Raw genomic sequence first — 20,420 nt, 5'->3', positions numbered from 1 at the left:
CAAGCTAGGAAAGGTGGGTGCTTCCTAGATCCTCCTTATGTCAGTCTTTACAGTAGACGCTCCCACTAGTCCATTCCAAACATTAAATGTCATCAGTTGTGAAGCCGGAGCCTCTTTACATAATAAGCCTTCAGCCCAGGAGTAGCTGAGATGTGGGTGAGCCAGGGGAAAGTAGGCCATTATCTTCCCTAGGTTTGGGGGCAGAATTACTCTTTCATTATCTTCTGAATGTTCTCCCCATTTTTCTTCCTCTGTCCTGCTTTGCTATTGACACCTTCCTCCTAATCCTCCTTCCCCCTAATCAGTCCATCACTAGGCTTCAGAGGAGGCAGAGAGAGGTTCTTGACACAGAAACATCCCTTTGTGGGGCAATTATTTAAAGCATTTTGAATTTCCAGAATGTAAGATGGGCCCATCCCCAAATATAAGTTTAAAAATACATTCCAGAGGAAAATATAATTTTCCTTTTTTTAGTTCCTGGAATCCTTATACCTCTTCACTAACATGAAGAATTGAGGATTGTCTGGCTATATCTATGTCCAATGTGTTTTTCTTTATGAATAAATAGTACGTTGTTTACCTGTCATCACTAAGACATTGTCTTTTAGTAGATTTTTAAGTACTGGAAATGGTTTAAGACTGAGTGCAACCAGCTGGTGAATATGGAGTTTGACCATAGCTTCATTAAGTAATTAAATTCATTTGAAAAACAGTTCTACCTTCCAGATTAAACTAACGTCCTATGTACTCTCTGGAGTGTATACAAAGGGGAGGATGGGTCAGTGGATAAAAGAAAAATATAGCATTCCTGCCACCTAGGAGCTTACAGTCTGAGAAAACATAGATACTAGAGGCTCTAAAAGTGTGATCCCTGGACCAGAAGCAACAGCATCACCGGGGAACTTATAAGAAATGCAGAAGCTCCAGCCCCATCCTAGACTTACTGAATCAGAAACTTGGGTGGAACCCAGTGATTTATGCTTTAACAAGCATAATTCTGATGCATCCTAAGGTTTAAGACAATATAGTATAATATTGACAATAAGTTTTCATAAGCAGGCTGAGGACGTAGAGATCACTAAATGGTTAGCGGGACGTTTAGGGAAAGAGTCACAGAGGAAGCATGATTTTCACCTGGAAGGAAGGCATTCTGTATAAAAGGACCAAAATTAGTAAGCAGAGAGCTGACAAGACATGTGACATGTTTGTGATATACAATTTACCACCAACTAGCCACTGTATTAGGTGCTTGACACACACCATCATGGTTAATCCTCACAACAACCCCAAAAATAGTATTCCTATTTACATGAGGAGGTTGAGGCTCAAGAATTGACACAGAGCAATTTGCCTGAAAGCTGTGAGAGTTTAAAAAAGTAATTGGAGATATAGTGTTAAAAATTTGTGAGGAAGAGAATGTAACGGACTTTGAATTCCAGCCCTTGGAGTTTGAACTCTATCTTATCCTAGTAGAGAATAATAGACAAACTATTTCTGTGAAGGAAGAGTGAAATAATGAACTTGATGTCTTAGGAAAATTAATAGGTTTGAGATGCAAGAACCTGGAGGCTTGAATAGAACCTGTAGAAGGTGTTTTCAATTATCCAGATTTGAGGTAGTTATATGTTGAACTAAGAGAATAGGCATGAGAATAAAAAGGAAGGGACAGATTCAAGAAACTCTGGGAAGAAAGTAACTATGATCACATGACCAAGAGGAGAATGGGAGAGGATTTGAAGTTATGATGATTGGGAGAAATGGAAAGTCTCAGAAACTGACAAATTTAGCAGAATGAACTGAGATGATTTTTACTGTTTTTAGTCGGGGGAGATTTTGTTTTGTTTTGTTTTTTAGGTTATAGAGAGAGGTAAAGAGCTCAGCTTTTAGATTTGATGAGTTTGAGATGAGTAGAATATCAAAGTAGAACCATTCATCAGGAAGTCAAAAATACGGACTATAGCTCACAGTTCATGGACACATAGACTTGGGGATTGTCAGAAAGAGGTGATAGTAGATGCCATGGGAGTAGCTAAAATATCCAATAGAGAATATGTGCCAGGAAAAGAATAGAAGGTTGAGAACAGAATTCTGTGGAATATCTAAAACATCCTCCTTTCTGAGACAGAAAGAAAAGAAAGAGCCTGATGGTCAGAGAAGGAACATCCAAAGGAATAAAGACAGAATGAGGACAGGGTGGTATCATGGAAATCAGATCAGGGAGAAGGGCACAAAATGGTAATTAAAGTCTCTCACCTATGGAGACCTAGGGAGAATAGAGCATGGCAACTATTTGGTGTTGAGGACATCATCAGTGATCTTCAAGGATACAATTTCAACAGGGGGGTGGTGATGGTGATGGTGGTGAGGGAGAGAAGTAGAAACAAGGCGACAGGGTTTAAGGATATTGTGGCTTATCAGTATGTAGGACCCTCAAGTGTTAGGTCATGAGTTTGGGGGAGTTTGATTATAAAGAAAAGAAGATCACATGGGAAATCGTTAGCGGGAAGTCTGGAATTAGGTGAAGACAACCATGTATGTGTGAAATAGGACAGAGAGGAAAGGGCTGAAAACTGAAGAGGCAGAGATGGAAGAGCAAAAGGAAGGAACAAATTGTAAAAGAAGTCAAAGGAAAATGAGTTGTTTGCTTAGTACAGAAGAGAAGGAGTCGGAATCTCTTCCTCAGCCCAAGAAAAAGGAACAAGTTTGTGAGACTGGTGAAGGATATATCAGATGAAAATGTGAATACGGGAGGAAACCTAAGCAAGAAAGCCTTGCTCTTCTCAGGAGGTGGAAGTGAGGCCACTGTGTAGAGAGAAAGTGAACAAGCAGGAGACATAGACAAAGAATTGCTTCCACTATTTCTTCAAGTGGCACTTGCCCATGAGGCGTTTCCTGAGGCACAGGGAGGGATGTGCAGTAGTGAAATGCATCTCATCTGATGTCGTGATGTCATACGTCTGGCTCCCCTACTAGACTTCTTTCCAGCATGTTTTTAAATGCAGAAAACCACAAAGGATAATATAACAAGTGCATTTGTGCCATCACCAACAATTGACAATTGCTAATTTGTCTTTTTTTTTAAATAAACACTGTAAAATAATTGAAGGAGACATTGTCCTTACCCTCATCCCTGTTCCATTCCTTTCTTTCCCTTCCCAGAAGCAAACACTATCATGAATTTGATGCATATCTTCTCATCCTCATCATATCATCCTAACCATGTATCTATTTATCTATATCCATGAATAATATATAGTATTGTTTACTGTATAACTTTAAACATTTGCACTAATTATTCCATATTATACTTACCAATTCTGCAATTTGCCTTTTTCTTATTAGCATGTTTTGAAGTCTATCCGTGTTGAGATATACAGATTTAGTTCATTTCCCTTAATTGTTCTTCTTACTCATCTTTGCATCCTCAATTCCTAGGATAGCACATACAACATAGGTACCCACATAGTACATGTTAATTATTAGTGATTAAATTATCATGAAAAATATAATAATAGAAATGGATACTTCATACAGTGATTTATAGTTATGAAATACTTTTACATATAATCTCTTTTCACCTTTATCTGTGTATTTCCTTCGCCAGGCTGATGCTGTTTAAGGATAGTGATTATGCCTTATGCCTATGCATTCTATTCCTAATGTCCATTTCAATGTTTGGCACGGAATAACTCCTTAGTAAATATTGGTTGAATGAATGAATGACTCTCTGCTATAAGTATTATTTTACTATGGTTCTGACGACTTAAGTGTTTTTCTAAGACCATGTGGTTGGAATCAGGACTAATAATCGGGTTTTCTGACATTAAATCCAGTGCTCTTTTCATTACACCATTGAAAGAGCTATTGTAAGGACTATATAAGAGAATCAATAGGAGAGGAATAATTATAATGAATTACTGCCCTGATGTTACCAATAAATAGACTCCATGTACCTGTGTAATTGGAGAAAATTAATAACCATAACCGGATCTAGAGCTTGAAATTTATCATAATCATTAACTTGGAATATTTTGCCACACGGTCCTTAAACGAGGTTCATATTGTAAAGGAGATATGTGAATTATGAGGGTGTATAGGATTGCAAGAGTGAGGAATGAGCAGGAAGCCATTTCACTCCAATAGAACGGCTCTTGCTAAGGTCACTGGTAACCTTCTAAGTGCCTTTGACAACATACACCACTCCTCTCCTTGCTTCAGTGACACCTTCCCTCCTGGTTCTCCCTACCTCATCTTCACGTCCATCTCCTAAGAAACCCTTTTCTAAAACAGTGACAGTTGAGTGGAGATCTAACGAACGTATAAGCGTTCTGAGGAAAAGGTCTCAGGAACTGCCACGTACACCCACCTGTACTGCTCTCCCTCTAGGACTGATTAACATTGAGCAATACTTTTTACCTTTCACTTGCCAGTTTGGGCGTCTTACCCCACTTTGCTCACTCAGAGACAGGTCTCCATTGCCCCTTGCCTTCCTGGAACATCTCCTGGGTCCCAGCAGCTGGAAAAGTCAAGATCATTGCACAACACCAGCTCTGGAAAGCAGCATGTCCTAACTCCCTCGATGGGCCAGTCAGAGCAAGTGATATGATTAAGTAGCCTGCACAAGGAAAAGGTCTTTTAAGGAACTTATTTGAAATATAAGCATTGGTGCTCACTTCTTAGTCATTTTTGTGTATCCTTTACAATTTGTTACATCATATTTAGTTGTACATACATTTAATTGTAGCAGTTTAATAAATGCTTGTTGAGTGGTACTGCTACTCTTTTGTGTTGGATTGAGGCAGGGCACAGGTTCCCTACCATGCTTCTTGCTCAAGGTGCACTGTCATAGTTTTTCTGAGATGCTCCCAGGAAGTTTTTGGATAGACCTCCATCATTCCCTATAGCATGCTACAAACTCTGGTATCGACAAGCTCTAGCGCTGCTCCAGGATCATCCTTGGATGTTTCTTCTTTCCTACATCATAATTTGGAAACCATAGTTTTAGACCTAAAAATCAGAACAAGTAGTCAGACAAAGAATTTTTGTCTTGCATCCAGGTATTAGAGACAGTATGGGGGATGTAATTTTGTTGCAAAAATATTGGCATTTCTTGCACATTTTATTGAATTTGAGGGAGAACAGGATAAAGTGTTTGTAATCAGTACAGTCTTGAATCCTTGTGGTAGTCAGAAGTATCCTTAGTGCTTCTGTACTCTCTCAAGACAGATGGGGAAGTTAAGCTCTATCAGTGGCCTTGGCATAAATAAATAAGTGAGGACACTTGCATTAACTACAAGAAAATGAATTGTCCATGAGACATAGCTAACCAAGCAGCAGCTATGGGGCATGGATGGCTCCTTGGAAAGAGTCTTGGTTCATTATTTTGTTTCCTCTGGGTAGCTCTAGTACCAAGGCTATACAAATTCATGGAACATACCAGAATGTTTAGTGGATAAATGACATTTAAATTAGAACAAGGAAGGTGGAAAAATCAAAAGAAATGGGCTACAATAGGGTAACTAATGAGCTAATATGGAAAATATATCTTAATATGTTAAGATATAAAATATATCTTGAAAATATATCTTGATTTTTAATGTGGAAGATAGTGACTCCACACTGAAGGGACTTGGGGAAGGAACAAGACGGCCTCATGTCTGAGGAAGGAGTTGATGAAAGGTTGTAGCCTTTAACATCTGATGATGAAAAGAGATCCCCTTTCTTTGGGGTGAGTCTCTGATTCAGTTTTACATTTGTGGAGCAATTAGCAGGACTTCTCTTGGCTTTGCTTGGTCTCCTCCATTAAAAAGAATGCCTCTGATGTGTAACATTTGTTTGAAAACCCAAAGAAGCTTGTTTCCTTTTGAGGTTTGCCTTACTTTTTATGTTCTGAAGTTCATTTTGGACCTCAGATTTTGCTCCAAGCAATAAAACTGGTTGGATTGTACTAACATAATGGAGCCGTAATTTTAGCCAACTGTTGGGGGTAGGGAGATAGTTAAGGTGTGTAGTGGTTTCTGTGGTTTCTCTGTGGAGTAGAATTCCCTGCAAAGCTTTTCCATGTGGTGTTTTAATAGCTGTCTTAAAACTCTCTGATGCATGGAGCAAAACCAAATTAGGCTCATGTGCTAGATTGGTGGGATGGGCCAAGGACTCTGAAAAATGAAAGAAAAACAACCAAACAGCCTAAGCTCAGAGGCGAAACCGTCCAAAGAAGATTCTCGGGACATATCCGAATTCAAAATTACAGAGGCAGTCACCTCTTTTAACCCATTTTTGCAGAATTTTCTAGGGGAAATTAGAATATTTCCCTTGCATATATTAATATTTTACTTTTGCACAGTGCTTTTATAATTTACAAAATGCCCCTTGGCATATTTGTTCATTAGATCTCTGCAACAACCTTTGGAAGGTTGCATTATTAGATCTGGTTTTACAAATGACAAAACTAAGTCAGAAAGATAGGCCCAAGGTCATTTAGCTAAGAAACCGCAGAGGCAGAATTTGATACCACTTCAGAGCTCTGTGTCTTTACACCAGAACTTCAATAATTTTAATTAGTGATCACAGTTAATATTTATGAAGTCAAGGAAAACCAGCCAGATAATGTGTGCATGCATAGTAAAGATGTTTCTAGACTGCTGAGTTCTCATCAGTGAATGTAAGACGTTACTGTGTTGTCTAAGAATCAAAGGAATATGCTCTTTCTTTAATTCAAACGCTCAGAGATTCAGAGACGTGGTTCCTTCCAAAGTGCTGAGTGTGGCTGATAAAATGCCACATACTTAGTTGGCATTCTCATGCTAAGCGTGTGTAAAAATTCTCTTTAGTGTGTGGTTTTGGCTGCTAAGTTCAAGGAACATTTATTGAATGCTACTATACGCCAGGCACATGGGCAAAGTGGGAAGTTGTCTAGGTGGAATGATTCTAGAGGAGCCTTTTCCACTGGCACAGCCCCTGCCTAAAAGACCCCATTAGCCCAGCTCCCCTCTGAGTTAGTCCAGAAGTTGCTGGGATTGCTCTTTGAAAATGCAGACATCTTGGAGAGAAAAAATACTTTAAAATGGTCCTAGTCACTAAAGCTGTAGGGTACATTTATTCATCCAATTAGTAAATCAAGTATTAAGGCCCCGACCTGAAGACGAGGGGATGTGGGTAAATTTTATTCTACCCAGAAGAGGGGGATGGTGGATTCTGGAAAGACCTGTAAGGGGCTGAGGGGAGCCAGAATATAGCAGCAGGCCCGGGATCCTGTCTTATCTGGAGAGAGGCATGCAGTGGGGTTCTCTGTCAAAAACCAGCTTCTATCACATTGCTTTCGTTTTTAAGAACTAGCCCCGCCTGACATCTTTGTTTTAGGTCTGCATCCATAAAGTTAACCAGATTAATATTTGCAATTCAAGTACCAAACATCTGATCCGTGTTCTTATTTTTTTAAGCCAAGTAAGCAGGTCCCTGTCACTATTGAAAATTAGTTTGGTGCCACTCTCTTCCCCAGCCCTCTGTGTGGTCATCATCTCCTTACTCAGCCTCTGTACTTCTGTTTGACCAATCGATGTCATTTTCATGGTTGGTGATGGGTTGATTTCCCTGACTGACCTGCACCATGCGCAAAATAACTTAAAGGTCCCTCCTGCCACACTCTCACGTTCTTTTCCATAGCTCTGAAAATTATATACCTTTAGAATTTTAAACATAGTATATTCATGACTTTTGCCCTCTCTTCCAAAGACCTAAAATATTTTACAAATGTGTCAGTTAAGTTTATTGCTATCAATAAGAAAATTATTTACGAACTGACTGTTATCCAAATTAGTATTTGCCTTTTTATGATACAACTGTTGATATTCTGTTTGGTTTTTTTCTGGGGTTACCCATAAGCTCTCCACACTTGAAACAGCATGTATGGAATAAGTTTGTTCTAATGACTAACAAGAGCAGAACCCCACCTCCACCCTGCCCCGCAAATAGCATCCATGATGATGGCTATGATTATTCCTAAGTGCTGTACTCAAAAGGGCTTTCTATAGGTTTACTCATTCAGTCTTCACAACAATCCCAAGAGGCAGGTACTGTCATTATCCTCATTTATACATGAGGCACAGAGAAGTTAAGTAATTTGTCCAAAGACACACAGCTGGTGCCTTGAGATTTGAATTCAGGCAGTCTGTCTCCTGAGCCCAGGCTCTTAATCACTACGCCACAATGACCTGTGCTTCTCCAACGGGCCACCACAATATGTGGGAGCCTCATCACCTGTGGGTGAGGGGTGAGGGGTGCTCAGGGACCACCCATGACAATGGCCCCAGTGCTCAGATCCTGAGTGGGGAAGTAAACCCTGAGATGGTCAGGAGGAAAAGAGATCCTTCGAGTGGGTTGGCCCTGCTCCTTGCACAATGGCTGGCCCCTCTGTCCTTACCTTGTTGCCTGCTTTTCCTAGAGCCCATTTTGAAGGATGGTGCTTAAGATTGGGTCATACCTGATACAGCATCAGCAGACACTTAATTATCAATTCACACAGCACACTGCTACACAATGTATATTGGGGGTGGAGAGTGCAATAGATGGAGAGAATCTGCTTTGACCTCAATATTTTCTCAGAGACAGCCTTGGCCTTGTCAATCAAAATTATCTCTAAGTCAGTCTTAGACACACAGGCCTCCCTGGGATGGGGGCCATAATGTGCTGGTAAATGTTTAATAGCCTCTTCTCCAGGAGGAAAGCTCTGATGTGTAGCATTGACCATTGGCATAGTTTAAATACTCCCACCATGGCAAATTTCAAGTTATCAATGCAACCTCGCTGAACAGAGTTGGGAAGAGCCATGGGGAGTCAGATCTAGCACATTCCTGGATGGAGGTCAGAAGATCAGGGTGGAGCAGCAGTGGTGTTGCTGCAGGAGGCAGGTGTCAGGTTCAGATTCTGGACCTTTCTCAGATTCTAGACCTAGATTCATTTTATGTGCTGCTTCGCTCTGTCTCCTTCTCTCCTCACCCCTAATCTTCTACCACAAAATCAAGCTTATAACAATTTCAAAGGGCACCTTGAAAGAGAATGTGATCATAGAATTTGCAGCTTATAGGCAGTAGGTAGAAGGGAAGAAGGAGCAGACCATCAAGGGCCCTATTGATGGGAGAAGGGAGAAAGGGAGAAAGGAGATGGGAGGTATGGTTTTATAGTCAAGGCATATGTGTATGTGAGTCTTTGGCCTTTTCTCTACTCTCTGGAAGAGCTGCCTCCTGACCCTAGCATTCCGTTGCTTGTCTGAGTCACTCCCAGGAAGTGTGTCTTAGCAGAGGAACCGCTGTGGGGCCTAACTCCCCACACCCTTGTTACTGCCTTCTGGTGTGAACCATGTTAGATCAGGTACAGTCTGTTTTCCTTCTAAAGGACTCCAGGGATATGGACTGCTCAGTTTCCTGACGTTCTAGCACTTTCTGATCTCCAGAGTCACAATCCTCAGTCCAGGCATATTCTCTGTTGTTTTAATTTTAAATTAAAAATTAATTTTTTAAAAAATATTTAAAAAATTTTTAAAAGCAATTTTTTTAAATTTTAAAAATATTGATCAATAGATATTTACATATAGAGCCCTGCTCTATTTTCCATTCCCTGATGGGCACCATGAGGTGCAAAAGCATATAAAACAATTTTTCTGACCTAGAGAGCTTTACAATCTGGTTGAGAAAATGTGACAGCCACGTGACCCAATTCCTAAATAAGGAGTGCTTACAGCAGCATGATGGTAATGCTGTTATGTCGAACTATAGTCATCGTAATAAATGGTGAGGAATCTATAGTTAGAGAGGAGTCTGTAATAAGAACTTGTTTAGTAAAGATAGTTGAAGGAGTTAGATAACTGTGTATCCTGGTCATTTGTATTGTTCTTGTTTATTGTATAACAACGTGTACCCATTTTTTTAACCTGTATTTCCAACTTATTTTACAGTTAGAATCCATTTTTAACAAATACGATTATAGCAGCCAGTTCTATGTAATAAAAATATTTCTTCTGCTGGCCAACAGCCCATACTAACACTCCTTTGCTGATGGAGATCCAAGACTCCTTCTGAAGAAAAAATCAGTATGAGAAAGACATTCACAAATCCCTGTTCATTTGGCAGTAAATCTACTTAACAAAAAGGTTATCCTTTCAGCAGAGTATTGACATAAAGTACAGGTTTGCATATCTGCACAGTGTTAAATAAATCTTAACAAAACTTGACTTTTTCAAAGTTGCATTGATTTTATTGGGGCTTTTATACATCTTCTCCAAATAAAGGTGCTGACCACTGTTGGTTCGTAGAGCTCGCCAGGCTCTGGTCACTTCTGGGTGGTGGACTGAGGGACCCTCATCCCAGGTCTTTCAGGGCAAAGGCAGCAGAAGAGAGCGTGCACTCCCTGCCATTGCTTTCCGCCTACCAGCTGAATATTTGTGCTAATGCAAGGAAGCAGCCTCATTCCCATCATCCAAAAACTACTTTTTACTTGTTTTTGAAAGAGTTTTTGTAATTATATTAGAGTATAGGAATGTCTAAGTAAAACTTGGAGAATTTACAATATATGAAAGAAAAATAGTTATAAATCTACCATGTGTCTCTGGGACAGTAGGCTTATGTGAGACAGCCAGGTTCTCTGCACTTACCAAGACTTTCTTGCTGTAGGAGACGAGCGGTATGTAAGTGTTTGGGTTAAGACGCCCTCCTGCCAGGCTTCAAATTAGGTAAGGCTGGTAAAGTAAATAAAAGGTAATGGATTGTGTCCATACATGACTTCACTCCATCCTTTGAATACCTTTATCAATAGCTACTAGAGGGCAAGAGTCAGCAATAACCATGTAGGGGCGTACATGCCTCCAGGCAACAGAAAGCAGACTGTACTTCTGTACTTCCTAAGGTGTTTGAGGTGTGCCCGACTAAAACCCTCTTCCTTCCCCTTTGGAGACATCCAGTGTAGTTTTTCTCACATGATTAACGTTTCCTTTCTCTAGGCTTATGCTCCTAATTACACCCTGAGTCCTTGAACTGTCTTAAACAGATTCATCCACAGGCAGGAGAGCTGCAGGACTCAGGGCGCGATGACTCAGGTTGGGCACGTTTCTCCCCTCTGGTCAACGTTTCTTTCCTCTGTTCTCCATTTCTCTTCCTGCCCTGTGAACTCAAATTGAAGGACTTTGTTAAACTGTGTGTTGGGGTAGGACATGGGTGGAGGGGTGGTTTTAATTGTATTTTACCAAATTTAATTTGGGTCCCATTTATTTCCAAAATAATTTCCTATTTCTAAAACAGCTGCCAGTTAGTAGAGATTCTGAATCTACAGTTATCCTGAAATAATAAGAGAAGGATTCAGAAATTATATTTTCAGAGCATCGTGTAGTTAACAATTCTTCCTAAATTAGACACGGGAAATGACTTGCTCGCCGGCGTTCGAATGTTGTGCGTTTCCTAGCAGCTTGCTGCCCCCTAGTGCAGCGTGCCAGTGAGTGCAGCCTCCTTCGCGCGCAGTCTTGGTTTGCATTACTGTCTGATCAGTCCATTTTATGCTTACCTGGATTCTGGCAAGGTGATTAGACACTAATCTATGACTCTGACAAAGTCCTCCTTGGGTCCTATTTTGCCAAATAGATCCAATTTTTGGAGCAGGAGTTTGGTGGGCCACAGAGTGCAGATGGGAAACTGGGCCTCAGCTGGACTCTTCAGACCCCTTCCAAGGGAGAGACATGGTCTAACCCCCAATGGACCTGTAGAGAGCTCTGAACCTGAACCACAAATCTGGACCACTCCAGCCCAGGCAAACTGTCACAGGTGCTCGCGGGGAGCCCGGCGGTTTCAGTGAAGTGCCATGAATCGAAGGAACAGATCTCGTGTTACTAGAGCAAAGTAAGGAGACCCCTCTGAGCTTTTGTAAAACTATCATTGATAAAAAGGTTATCTTAGTTGTTTTAAGGATTTAATACGAAACTCATCTCTGAAGGCTCTATACACTTTAACATGTGATAGAAATCTTCATATATTCCATTTACTGTGGCCAAGGTAGCCATTAAGTGCAATTTAAAGATTATGGAAAGACATTCTGACCACAAATACTTGCCTTCAAAACTGTTCTGAAATGATCACAAAATCGTAAGCCATGTATGTGGTCTCCAAGAAGTTCTGCCAAAATGGCCGTGAGCAGGTTGTTTAACTTCATTGGGCCTCTGTTTTTCCATCTATAAAGTATTAGTGCGCCTATTTAAAGGGATTACTTAGGGATTCAATGAGATAACATATGCCTGGCACATGGCAGATTTCAATAATTGTTAGTTCCTTCCTTTTCCCTTCTTTTTTGCTGGTCTGAAATAGTCAGCACCTGCCTTTGACACCAGATACTAATGGGTAGACGGTGGACTACAATGCCCTCTTTCTGAATTGTCCCCAATAGAACTGAGAGGCAGCCCTTTCTTGTCATCATTAGCTTTCAAATATTGGAAAGGAAATTTGCAGTAGAGAGTGGGATAAGTAGGAAGAGGTGGTCATTAAAATCTTCAATGTTGGAAAGTGTAACTGACAGAAACTTAAAGGTAGTGCCTGTTCAGGAACCATGTGTACTTTATTGTGAGAATGAAAGAGACTTTCCTCCTTTACTGACTGTTATAGTTACAGCTTTGATTGAGGGAGCAGAGCAGACAAGAGAAAAGAAAGTCATTCAATGCAGGAAAGGTCATTTTGAGATAATGGAATTTTTTTCAAAAGAATACATTATAGATATCATACCTACTTTTCAGAATCAGAATATTTAAAAAACAGATGCTCAGTCTTCCTATGGTGACTTAGTAAACAAAAAAAGGTTTTAAACTCAATATAACAGAAGGAAACATGCAGAGCCACATTGATGCATGCATGCTCATGTATACACACACATAGACACACTTTGTAGGTAAAACATATATTTTTATGCTTTTATGTGTAGTTTGTGTTTTGGTGATAGCATTGAAAATTGGGTGGGTTTTGTTAGGTAGTCAGCAGGTGTCCATGGAGAGAAGTAAGAAAAATGTAAGGATAATCACTATTCGATGGTAAGGAAAAATTTACACTAAGGTCTTTCTCCTACCTATATCCTAGTTCTGTCATTACCCTGACTATGAACGGCACAGAAACCAGAGAGAACCATATAAAATTATGCACTTCATTAAATTTGTGTAAAATCTTTTCAGATCTTCTTAGACATTGTTTTGGAATTCACCAAGGAGGAGTTTTACTCTGTTGGAATCAAATCTCTAGAGTGGAGCTAGAGGAAGGCTGAGATATTGCCCTGTCCAACCCCTTTATTTTATAAATGGAGAAGCTAAGGCTTAGTGAGGTCACATGGCTAAAGTGCCCTCCCTTATTATTACCTCTTTTCCCTCGTGTCTTTATCACGTTTGCTTGGTCCATTTCCCCAGAAAAGCGTTAGTGTTCAGAAGCACTAGACCTGGTTTGTGTGTGTTTGGCTCTTCTCTCAGCACCACATAGTGGTAATTCAGTAAATTCCATTCTTAATCTCCCCCAGAGAATTATTTCTTCCTAAAAAAAATCTATGATTATGATAGAGAGAAAGGGATTACTAAATAAAAATATTGCCTTTTGTAACATTTCTTTAAATTATTTGATGTAAAATTTCATGTCCAAGTGCAATATTTTAGCCCATTTCTTGAGAGTGGAAAGAACCCATGTGACTTAGCAATGAGATTCTTGTATTACATTAGGAGGAAAAGATGTGTTCTTGTTCTGTGCTTTACAAAAACCTCAGGGATTGAGTTTTTACTTCATATAAAAGCCCATTTGGCAATGCATTCAATATTACCCAACATTCAACAAATATTTATTGGGCTCCTACTGCATTGTTAGCACTATTTAGAGTCTTAGGATATATCAAAGAGCAAAACAAAGATTCCTGCTTTTGAGACTATATCTTAATATATATTTGTAACATATGAATGAACCATTACTTCCCAACACCAAATTATCCTTGGACAGCATTCTGATGAAAGTATGCCATTTTTTTAAAAATCGTCTTCCTTAAAATAAAAGGCCTAGTTTTCTCAAGAAAATTGCTTTTTAATCGTTGCACGAAATTTGGCACAATACTGCCGCCTTGCGGCTACTTGAATCAGGAACCCACACACAATGCAAGGTCAGCTCTGTCTTCAGGTAAGGTTCACGGGAAAGTGATCCTGTTTTTCAGTGGAAGCCTTTGACAAAATTACCTCTCCAGGAGTATTTAGAATCTAATTCCTTCTGGTTTCATAACAGAACGATTGGAAGGGCGTCATCGCTTTTGTAGTTGGAAACCGGATTGAGGATGAGCTTCTCATTGGAGCCCTCACCCTCGCTGTCCAGGCCCCTCAGCGTAGACTCTTCAGTATGGTATCATGGCAAGACATCCTCCAGCAGGTACCTGTCCCTTCCCAACTCTAAGCCCCTTGAAGACTTTTTTCTTAAAATAATAGAATAAAATAAAATAAATAAAACTATCATATTCTTGGGCCATTTGGTAAATTTTGGTGGGTTATTTTAAATAAAAAGTTAGCTAGAATAAATTTGAATTATTTAGTCTGGAAGAATTATTTCTTGGCCTTGAATCTTGCCTATTCAACATTCATTCATTTAATGAAAATTTCTAAGGTCATACCAAGCTCCATGCTAGGTTCTCTGAGGAATTATTTGAGAAAAGAGTAAATATATTAAATAGTTTATTTAATATATTTAATGTATTTAGGGAAGTTCATAACTAACTAGAAAAATGAAGTCTACAGAGAATCATAGCTGTTGGAGGTCAGGGGCAATGGTAACAGAAAAGTTCTGTCAGATGGCACCTCCTCATCCCGTCACTGAGAGCTTACCTGAGTTCCGGATCTTCCACCTGATTGATGAATATCTCCTCCTTGCTAAGTTCCCCAACCCAAGTCACCTAGGTATTTGGAAGTTATAGATATCTAAGTGTTCTTTGAGTACACCTTTCTTTTTCATTATAGATGAATTTAATTTTCTTACAGATCAATGGAACAAATGCGCTTCCTGGAACTGCATCTAAAAAGGGAAAGAAACCTCTAGGCGGTAGCGCTCCCTTATATTCTGAGGTAGGTAAATGTATTTATTGAAGAGATTTTTGTAATTTTCAGAAAATAAGAATCTAGGTAATAATCTTATAGACACGTCTTAAAAAATTTAATTCCTTCTTTGAAAGCAAATTCCTGCTCCTCGTTGGAGCTATTTGTTTCTGATTGTGGGCTCTTAAAAACTCTGCTTCCCTTTTAACAAAATTCCTCTCTAGGAATAAAACTGCCCTAGGTTGTCTAACCATCACTGCATCCACCTGAAGAATGTAAATCTTCATGAAATTTCAATGAAAGAAATTTTTGTATACAAAAGTATTGGGTCATAGTTTTTCATGGTAATTATTGAATATGTGATGGTATTAAATGGAGTCATGTTATTAGTGTATTACAAAGTGTTAGTTTCACCAAAGAAACAATGTGAAAATGCCCCCAGAAAGTGTTTCCTGCACGAGACAGAGGCACAGCTGGAATAATTTCCCGTCAGTTTGTGAACTTTGTACACATGTTGCATCCTACTTTAATCAATGTGAAAAGGACGATAATCTTCAGATTAATGGTCCATTCCATTTCTAGCAGATGCTTAACGCAAAAGCCTGGCTTGGCTGACCAGTGGGTTTGTGCAAAGGACTTAGAACTCATGCTCAGTAAGGGGATTTCCTCTCACTTTGCCTTGTTAATATCTAACTTATGGCTTACACGAAACTATAAAAGTCCAGTGATTAATTAGAATATCGCTTAAAATTTGTCAGGCACTGTTTTATGGCTCTGAAGACTGAAAACATAAAGATTTTTGGATCTTTTTAAGACAAACTGGTTTGCACTTTATTTTGGTGATGACTAATAAAGCTTTTATGTGTCTCAGGTCTTTGATGATTTCTTTAATATTGCCTGAGTACTATTGAACAAGTTTCATTGGATTTATTTATGATTGACAATACTGTGGATTTTATGGCATTAATCCTTACTACACTACTCTCACTATCATGGAAAACTTACTCTATGCTGTTGGAGTCAAATAATTTACCTTCTACCTTTTGTTATGGTGTTTTGAATGTGTGTGCTCCAGTTGAAACATTATATGACACCTGGATTTAAAATAATCAAAGTTTTCTTCTGAAGTAGCCATAGAAACCCATGTCCATTTCTCAGGTCTGGGATCAATTAGCCCCCGCAAAGGACTCTTTCTTCTTCAAAGATGCTCTGTAAAAATCAGAGATGATAACAGGCCGGTTTTGAAGTCTAATCTGGACAGGCATTTTGACTTGGATGTGGGATAGCACAATGCTACAAATCCAGAGTTCAGTTAGAAAGCCATTCCTCTTCGATATGCGCTGTGACTCTTGGTTGTGTATCCTTCACTCAGGGGAGGTCCTTTTCACATCTGGCTCTACACATTCTTCCAGTGGAGCATTTAGGCAATAAGCCTCCCACACCCGCTCACATACTCTTTTCTGAATGGTTCCAGAAGAAGAGGAAGGCAAGAGGAGCACCACAGAGATTGGACATTTGATGAACTACACATGCGTTAATGTCAGTCACTGTAGCAAAAATGGATAAAGAGCATGAAACAAATCAGGCTCCTGGTCAGAATCAGCCAAGGACAGAATGCACATCTGGAGAAGGGGGTCACATTTCCATTCTCAGTCCCTCCACACTGAGGACCTATTCAGGAACTCTATTACCTGGTACCTCATGCCAAGTGAATTGAAAAGCTATGAGCAATGCCTACTGAGAGCCCTAAAGAAGTTGTTAGTGGTGGCCATGAAAGAGGCCCAGAAGCCAGACTCTTTGGGGAACCTCTGGACTTTCAAGGCATGTGGACCGCCTACTATTGAGTCTGTTTCTGCTTAAAGTCTTGCATGCTCTGTGGCAGCTAGGACACTTGCCGCAGGTGAACTCAGAAACCTCTTTATGTAGTGTCGTATTTTCTTTCTCAAAGGAAACTCTGCAACGGGGAAGAAGAGATAATCTAACAAAATTACTTAAGTTGCATGGGAAATTCATAGAGTTCTGTTTCCTTTTAGACCTCTATTTTGGAGGGAGAACTCAAAATAGATATTATAAGCCCATGCACTGACATTTACTTCTATTTGTAGGATACTCTCCTTGGCCCTAAATCAGAGCCTAGTCATTCTTAGTTTAAACACAGTTCTAACCAATTTGGCTTTCTGGTTTCCTAGCCTGCAGTCGATTAGGAGCAGCAAATTAAAGTGAAACTTCACTACGGTGCAGTTCATCCACGAGTAGTAAAATAGTGTCAGAACCACATTACATATTTCCAATAACGACTTGAAATGTCTGGGCTAGCAAACACCACATTCCTAAATGATTTGCTCAAGGTTTCATTTGGATGGCTTGGTGTTGTATACACACAGCCTCACTTTGAAATTGTGTAATTTCCCCTGAAACTTTAGAATTTCATCTAGCCATGGTATTGTATATATGAGAGAGTCTTTATTTATAAACCACAGTTCTTAGAAAACTTGCTTAGATTTGTGCTAATGTAATTCCACAGAGACATAGCTACAGCCCATTTATTCATTCACCTTCTCTTTTTGAAACCATGTTTTGCTCTGGCAGGAACTACTCCAAGGACTCATGTGGGAATAGGAAGAGAATACTCTCCTTTGTGCATAGTCTCAGGAATGTTAGTTATTATTTTATTATATTATTAGTAGTAGTGTTTAATAGTAAGGATGAAGATGATGGTGATCCCATGCACTGGTATTACGTTTAAGCATAATTTCCAGCATGTAATCCTATTTGAAGATGTGGATACATATGAAAATGGATATACAGATATTGCCTGCATTATAGAGTGACCAGTTTTACCAAATACCAAACAATTAACAAGTACGTTCATGTTGGGGGGATGCAAATATTATAAAGAAGCATAAGGGTCAGTTAGGAAAAAAAAGGAAAGGAATATTTCTGACATATAGGTGGTAGGTGTTCAATAAATGTTTGTTAAATGAGTGAATAACACAATGCAGAAGATAGTGAAGTCTATGAGGGACAGCTGAAGTGTTATGGGCCTTCAAAGGAAGATGAGATTACTATTAGCTAGGATGGGTGGGAGGCAGGGTAGGATCCAGAGAAGCTTTGTGGAGAAGGTGGCATTGGGCAGGAAAGGAAAGGGAGGGCTGATAATTTTGATCCTTTCAATATATTATCCCAATTAACCAATATCACAATTCTTTTTTTTTCTTAAAGATTGGCACCTGAGCTAACATCTGTTGCCAATATTTTTGGAGTTTTTTTTTTTTCTGCTTTTTCTCCCCATATCCCCCAGTACATAGTCGTATATTTCAGTTGTGGGTCCTTCTAGTTGTGGCATGTGAGATGCTGCCTCAGCATGGCTTGATGAGCGGTGCCATGTCCGAGCCCAGGATCCAAACTGGTGAAACCTTGGGCCACTGAAGCGGAGCACAGGAACTTAACCACTCGGCTATGGAGCCAGCCCCCCATATCACAATTCTAAAAGGAAAGATAAATATCCCCATTTTACGTATACGGAGATGGATGCATAGAGAAGGTAGGAAGTCTAGTAATTGGAAAACTGAAGAACTTGGATTTAACCATAATTAAATACATAGTCTCAAGTTTTTCCAATCTACCACAGACCCAGTAATCTTTCACTGGGCTCTGAGCTGTCTACCCTTGAGTGGGTAAGTCTTGATATTTGAATGTGGGAGAAGACCTTCTAAGAAAAGGAAGCAGCTGAAGCAAAGGCCTAGGAGTGGAGAAGACAATGAATACGTACTAAATTTGTAGTTACATGGTACAATATATACTAAATAGGAAAGGTAAATCCTGTACATATTTTAATTACAACATTAAAATCCTAAAGATGGAAATCTATTAGAAAACATTTCAAACACTGGAAGAAATCCATGCTTTAAGATTCATGCCTGAACTTAAATTTATTTGCTAAATATGCACAAATATCTGTGTGTGTGTTTTATGGCCCACATAGAGAATCTGACCTGTTCATTTGCAGGTACACTCAGTCCTGACCAAAACTAAAAAGGAAAATATTAACGGTCATTCAAAGCCAACTGAAATGTTTCCTATGAGAGAGGTCTGTGTGTACCATGCGTGCAAAGATTGTCCTGCTTGTGATTAAATCTGATACACAGTATGTGAGCATTGTAGGAGAGATGTACAAATTTTGGACTTTTTGGCATTGTTGCTTTGATAAATCAGAAAGAAAAAAACTATCAATTAAGCAAGAGTTTGTTCATCTAACTTATCTGAAATCAGAGTCAGCTGTCTCTGAAATTTTAGATTCCATTCCATGATTCTCTTCATTTCATGATGGTTGATGGCTGTCCCTCCCTACCTGGAATGGAGCCTCCACCCACACATGGGCCATGGTTTCTGTGCCCGTCTTTGAATTATTCAGAAAAGACAAATTAGGTCACCACCAAAACGAAAAACCAAAAGCCTGCTGAAATAAAAATCTGCTATAAAGAATAAAGGTTTTTTTATCCTAGTTGGTGACTCACTGATTTCAAAAAGTAGTCGATTCTATACAATAAAGAACTTGGACAATCCTAAAAATCATGTGACACAGTGAAATTTTACAAATAATTATTAATTTTCCTCTTCTATCGGTAAAAAAATAAGACTATTTTTTAATTCAAATACTTCTATGGGTTTTTCTATTGCTAGATCGTTCTAAGAGATCATTGAATATGGATTTTACTGATATTAGATTTGAGACTAACGAATTAAATGCGGTTAAAAAAGATATAGGATGCAAATTTTATACCTAAAGATCTAATTAGTTTCACCCCATTTTTAAGACATCTCACTATTGCATTGGGTTAGCATCTTTACATGTAATAGTTCCATTTTTTGGTTCCTATTCCTGTATGTGTAGACATATTTCTCAGCTCTTTCCCTAATATGTATTCATAATAACTCACAAGTAAGCACACAGACTTAATTATAAGTTGCAACCCTTTTCCAGATTCCTAATATGAAACGCATTTCTTATTCAGTGCCTCAAATTAATAGTCTATTCAGTAGAATTGTAAGCCCTCATTTCTGGGGGTGGCCCTTGTCAAAATGAAAAATGGAAAACTCATGTTTCAGAGATAGGAACAAATAATATGTGAAAACATTTAAGAGGTTTGAAGTTATTAAAATGGCAGATCTACTGGGAACAGAAAGAGCAGTATGTCATGGAAGAAACGAAGGAAAAGGGAGACAGGAAGCATTCTCTGGCCCTTTCAATCCTGCATTTTAAAACAAAACAAAAAAAATTCAGGAAGAATTGGAAGGTAGCCAACCTAATGCCGTTATTTCATAGAGCTTAGGGACACGCCAGGAAATTACA

General features: G+C 39.2%; 1 protein-coding gene across 6 annotated transcripts in view; it reads left to right on the top strand.

Moving 5' to 3' along the window:
- Positions 1 to 20,420, top strand: part of SPAG17 (sperm associated antigen 17) — a 209,397-nt gene that overhangs the window by 16,061 nt on the left and 172,916 nt on the right. For 5 of the 6 annotated variants that reach the window (XM_046645076.1, XM_046645075.1, XM_046645073.1 and 2 more), the window contains exons 2-3: positions 14,271 to 14,411; positions 15,014 to 15,097. In XM_046645076.1, coding sequence (XP_046501032.1) covers positions 14,271 to 14,411; positions 15,014 to 15,097 — 225 coding nt within the window. The remainder of the gene's footprint in view (positions 1 to 14,270; positions 14,412 to 15,013; positions 15,098 to 20,420) is intronic. The other variant, XM_046645074.1, reaches the window with a different exon arrangement.

Source organism: Equus quagga, chromosome 18 (assembly GCF_021613505.1).
Source record: "Equus quagga isolate Etosha38 chromosome 18, UCLA_HA_Equagga_1.0, whole genome shotgun sequence".
Taxonomy (NCBI): domain Eukaryota; kingdom Metazoa; phylum Chordata; class Mammalia; order Perissodactyla; family Equidae; genus Equus; species Equus quagga.
The sequence above is the reverse complement of the archived record's forward strand: the minus strand, read 5'-3'. Positions and strand labels throughout refer to the sequence as shown.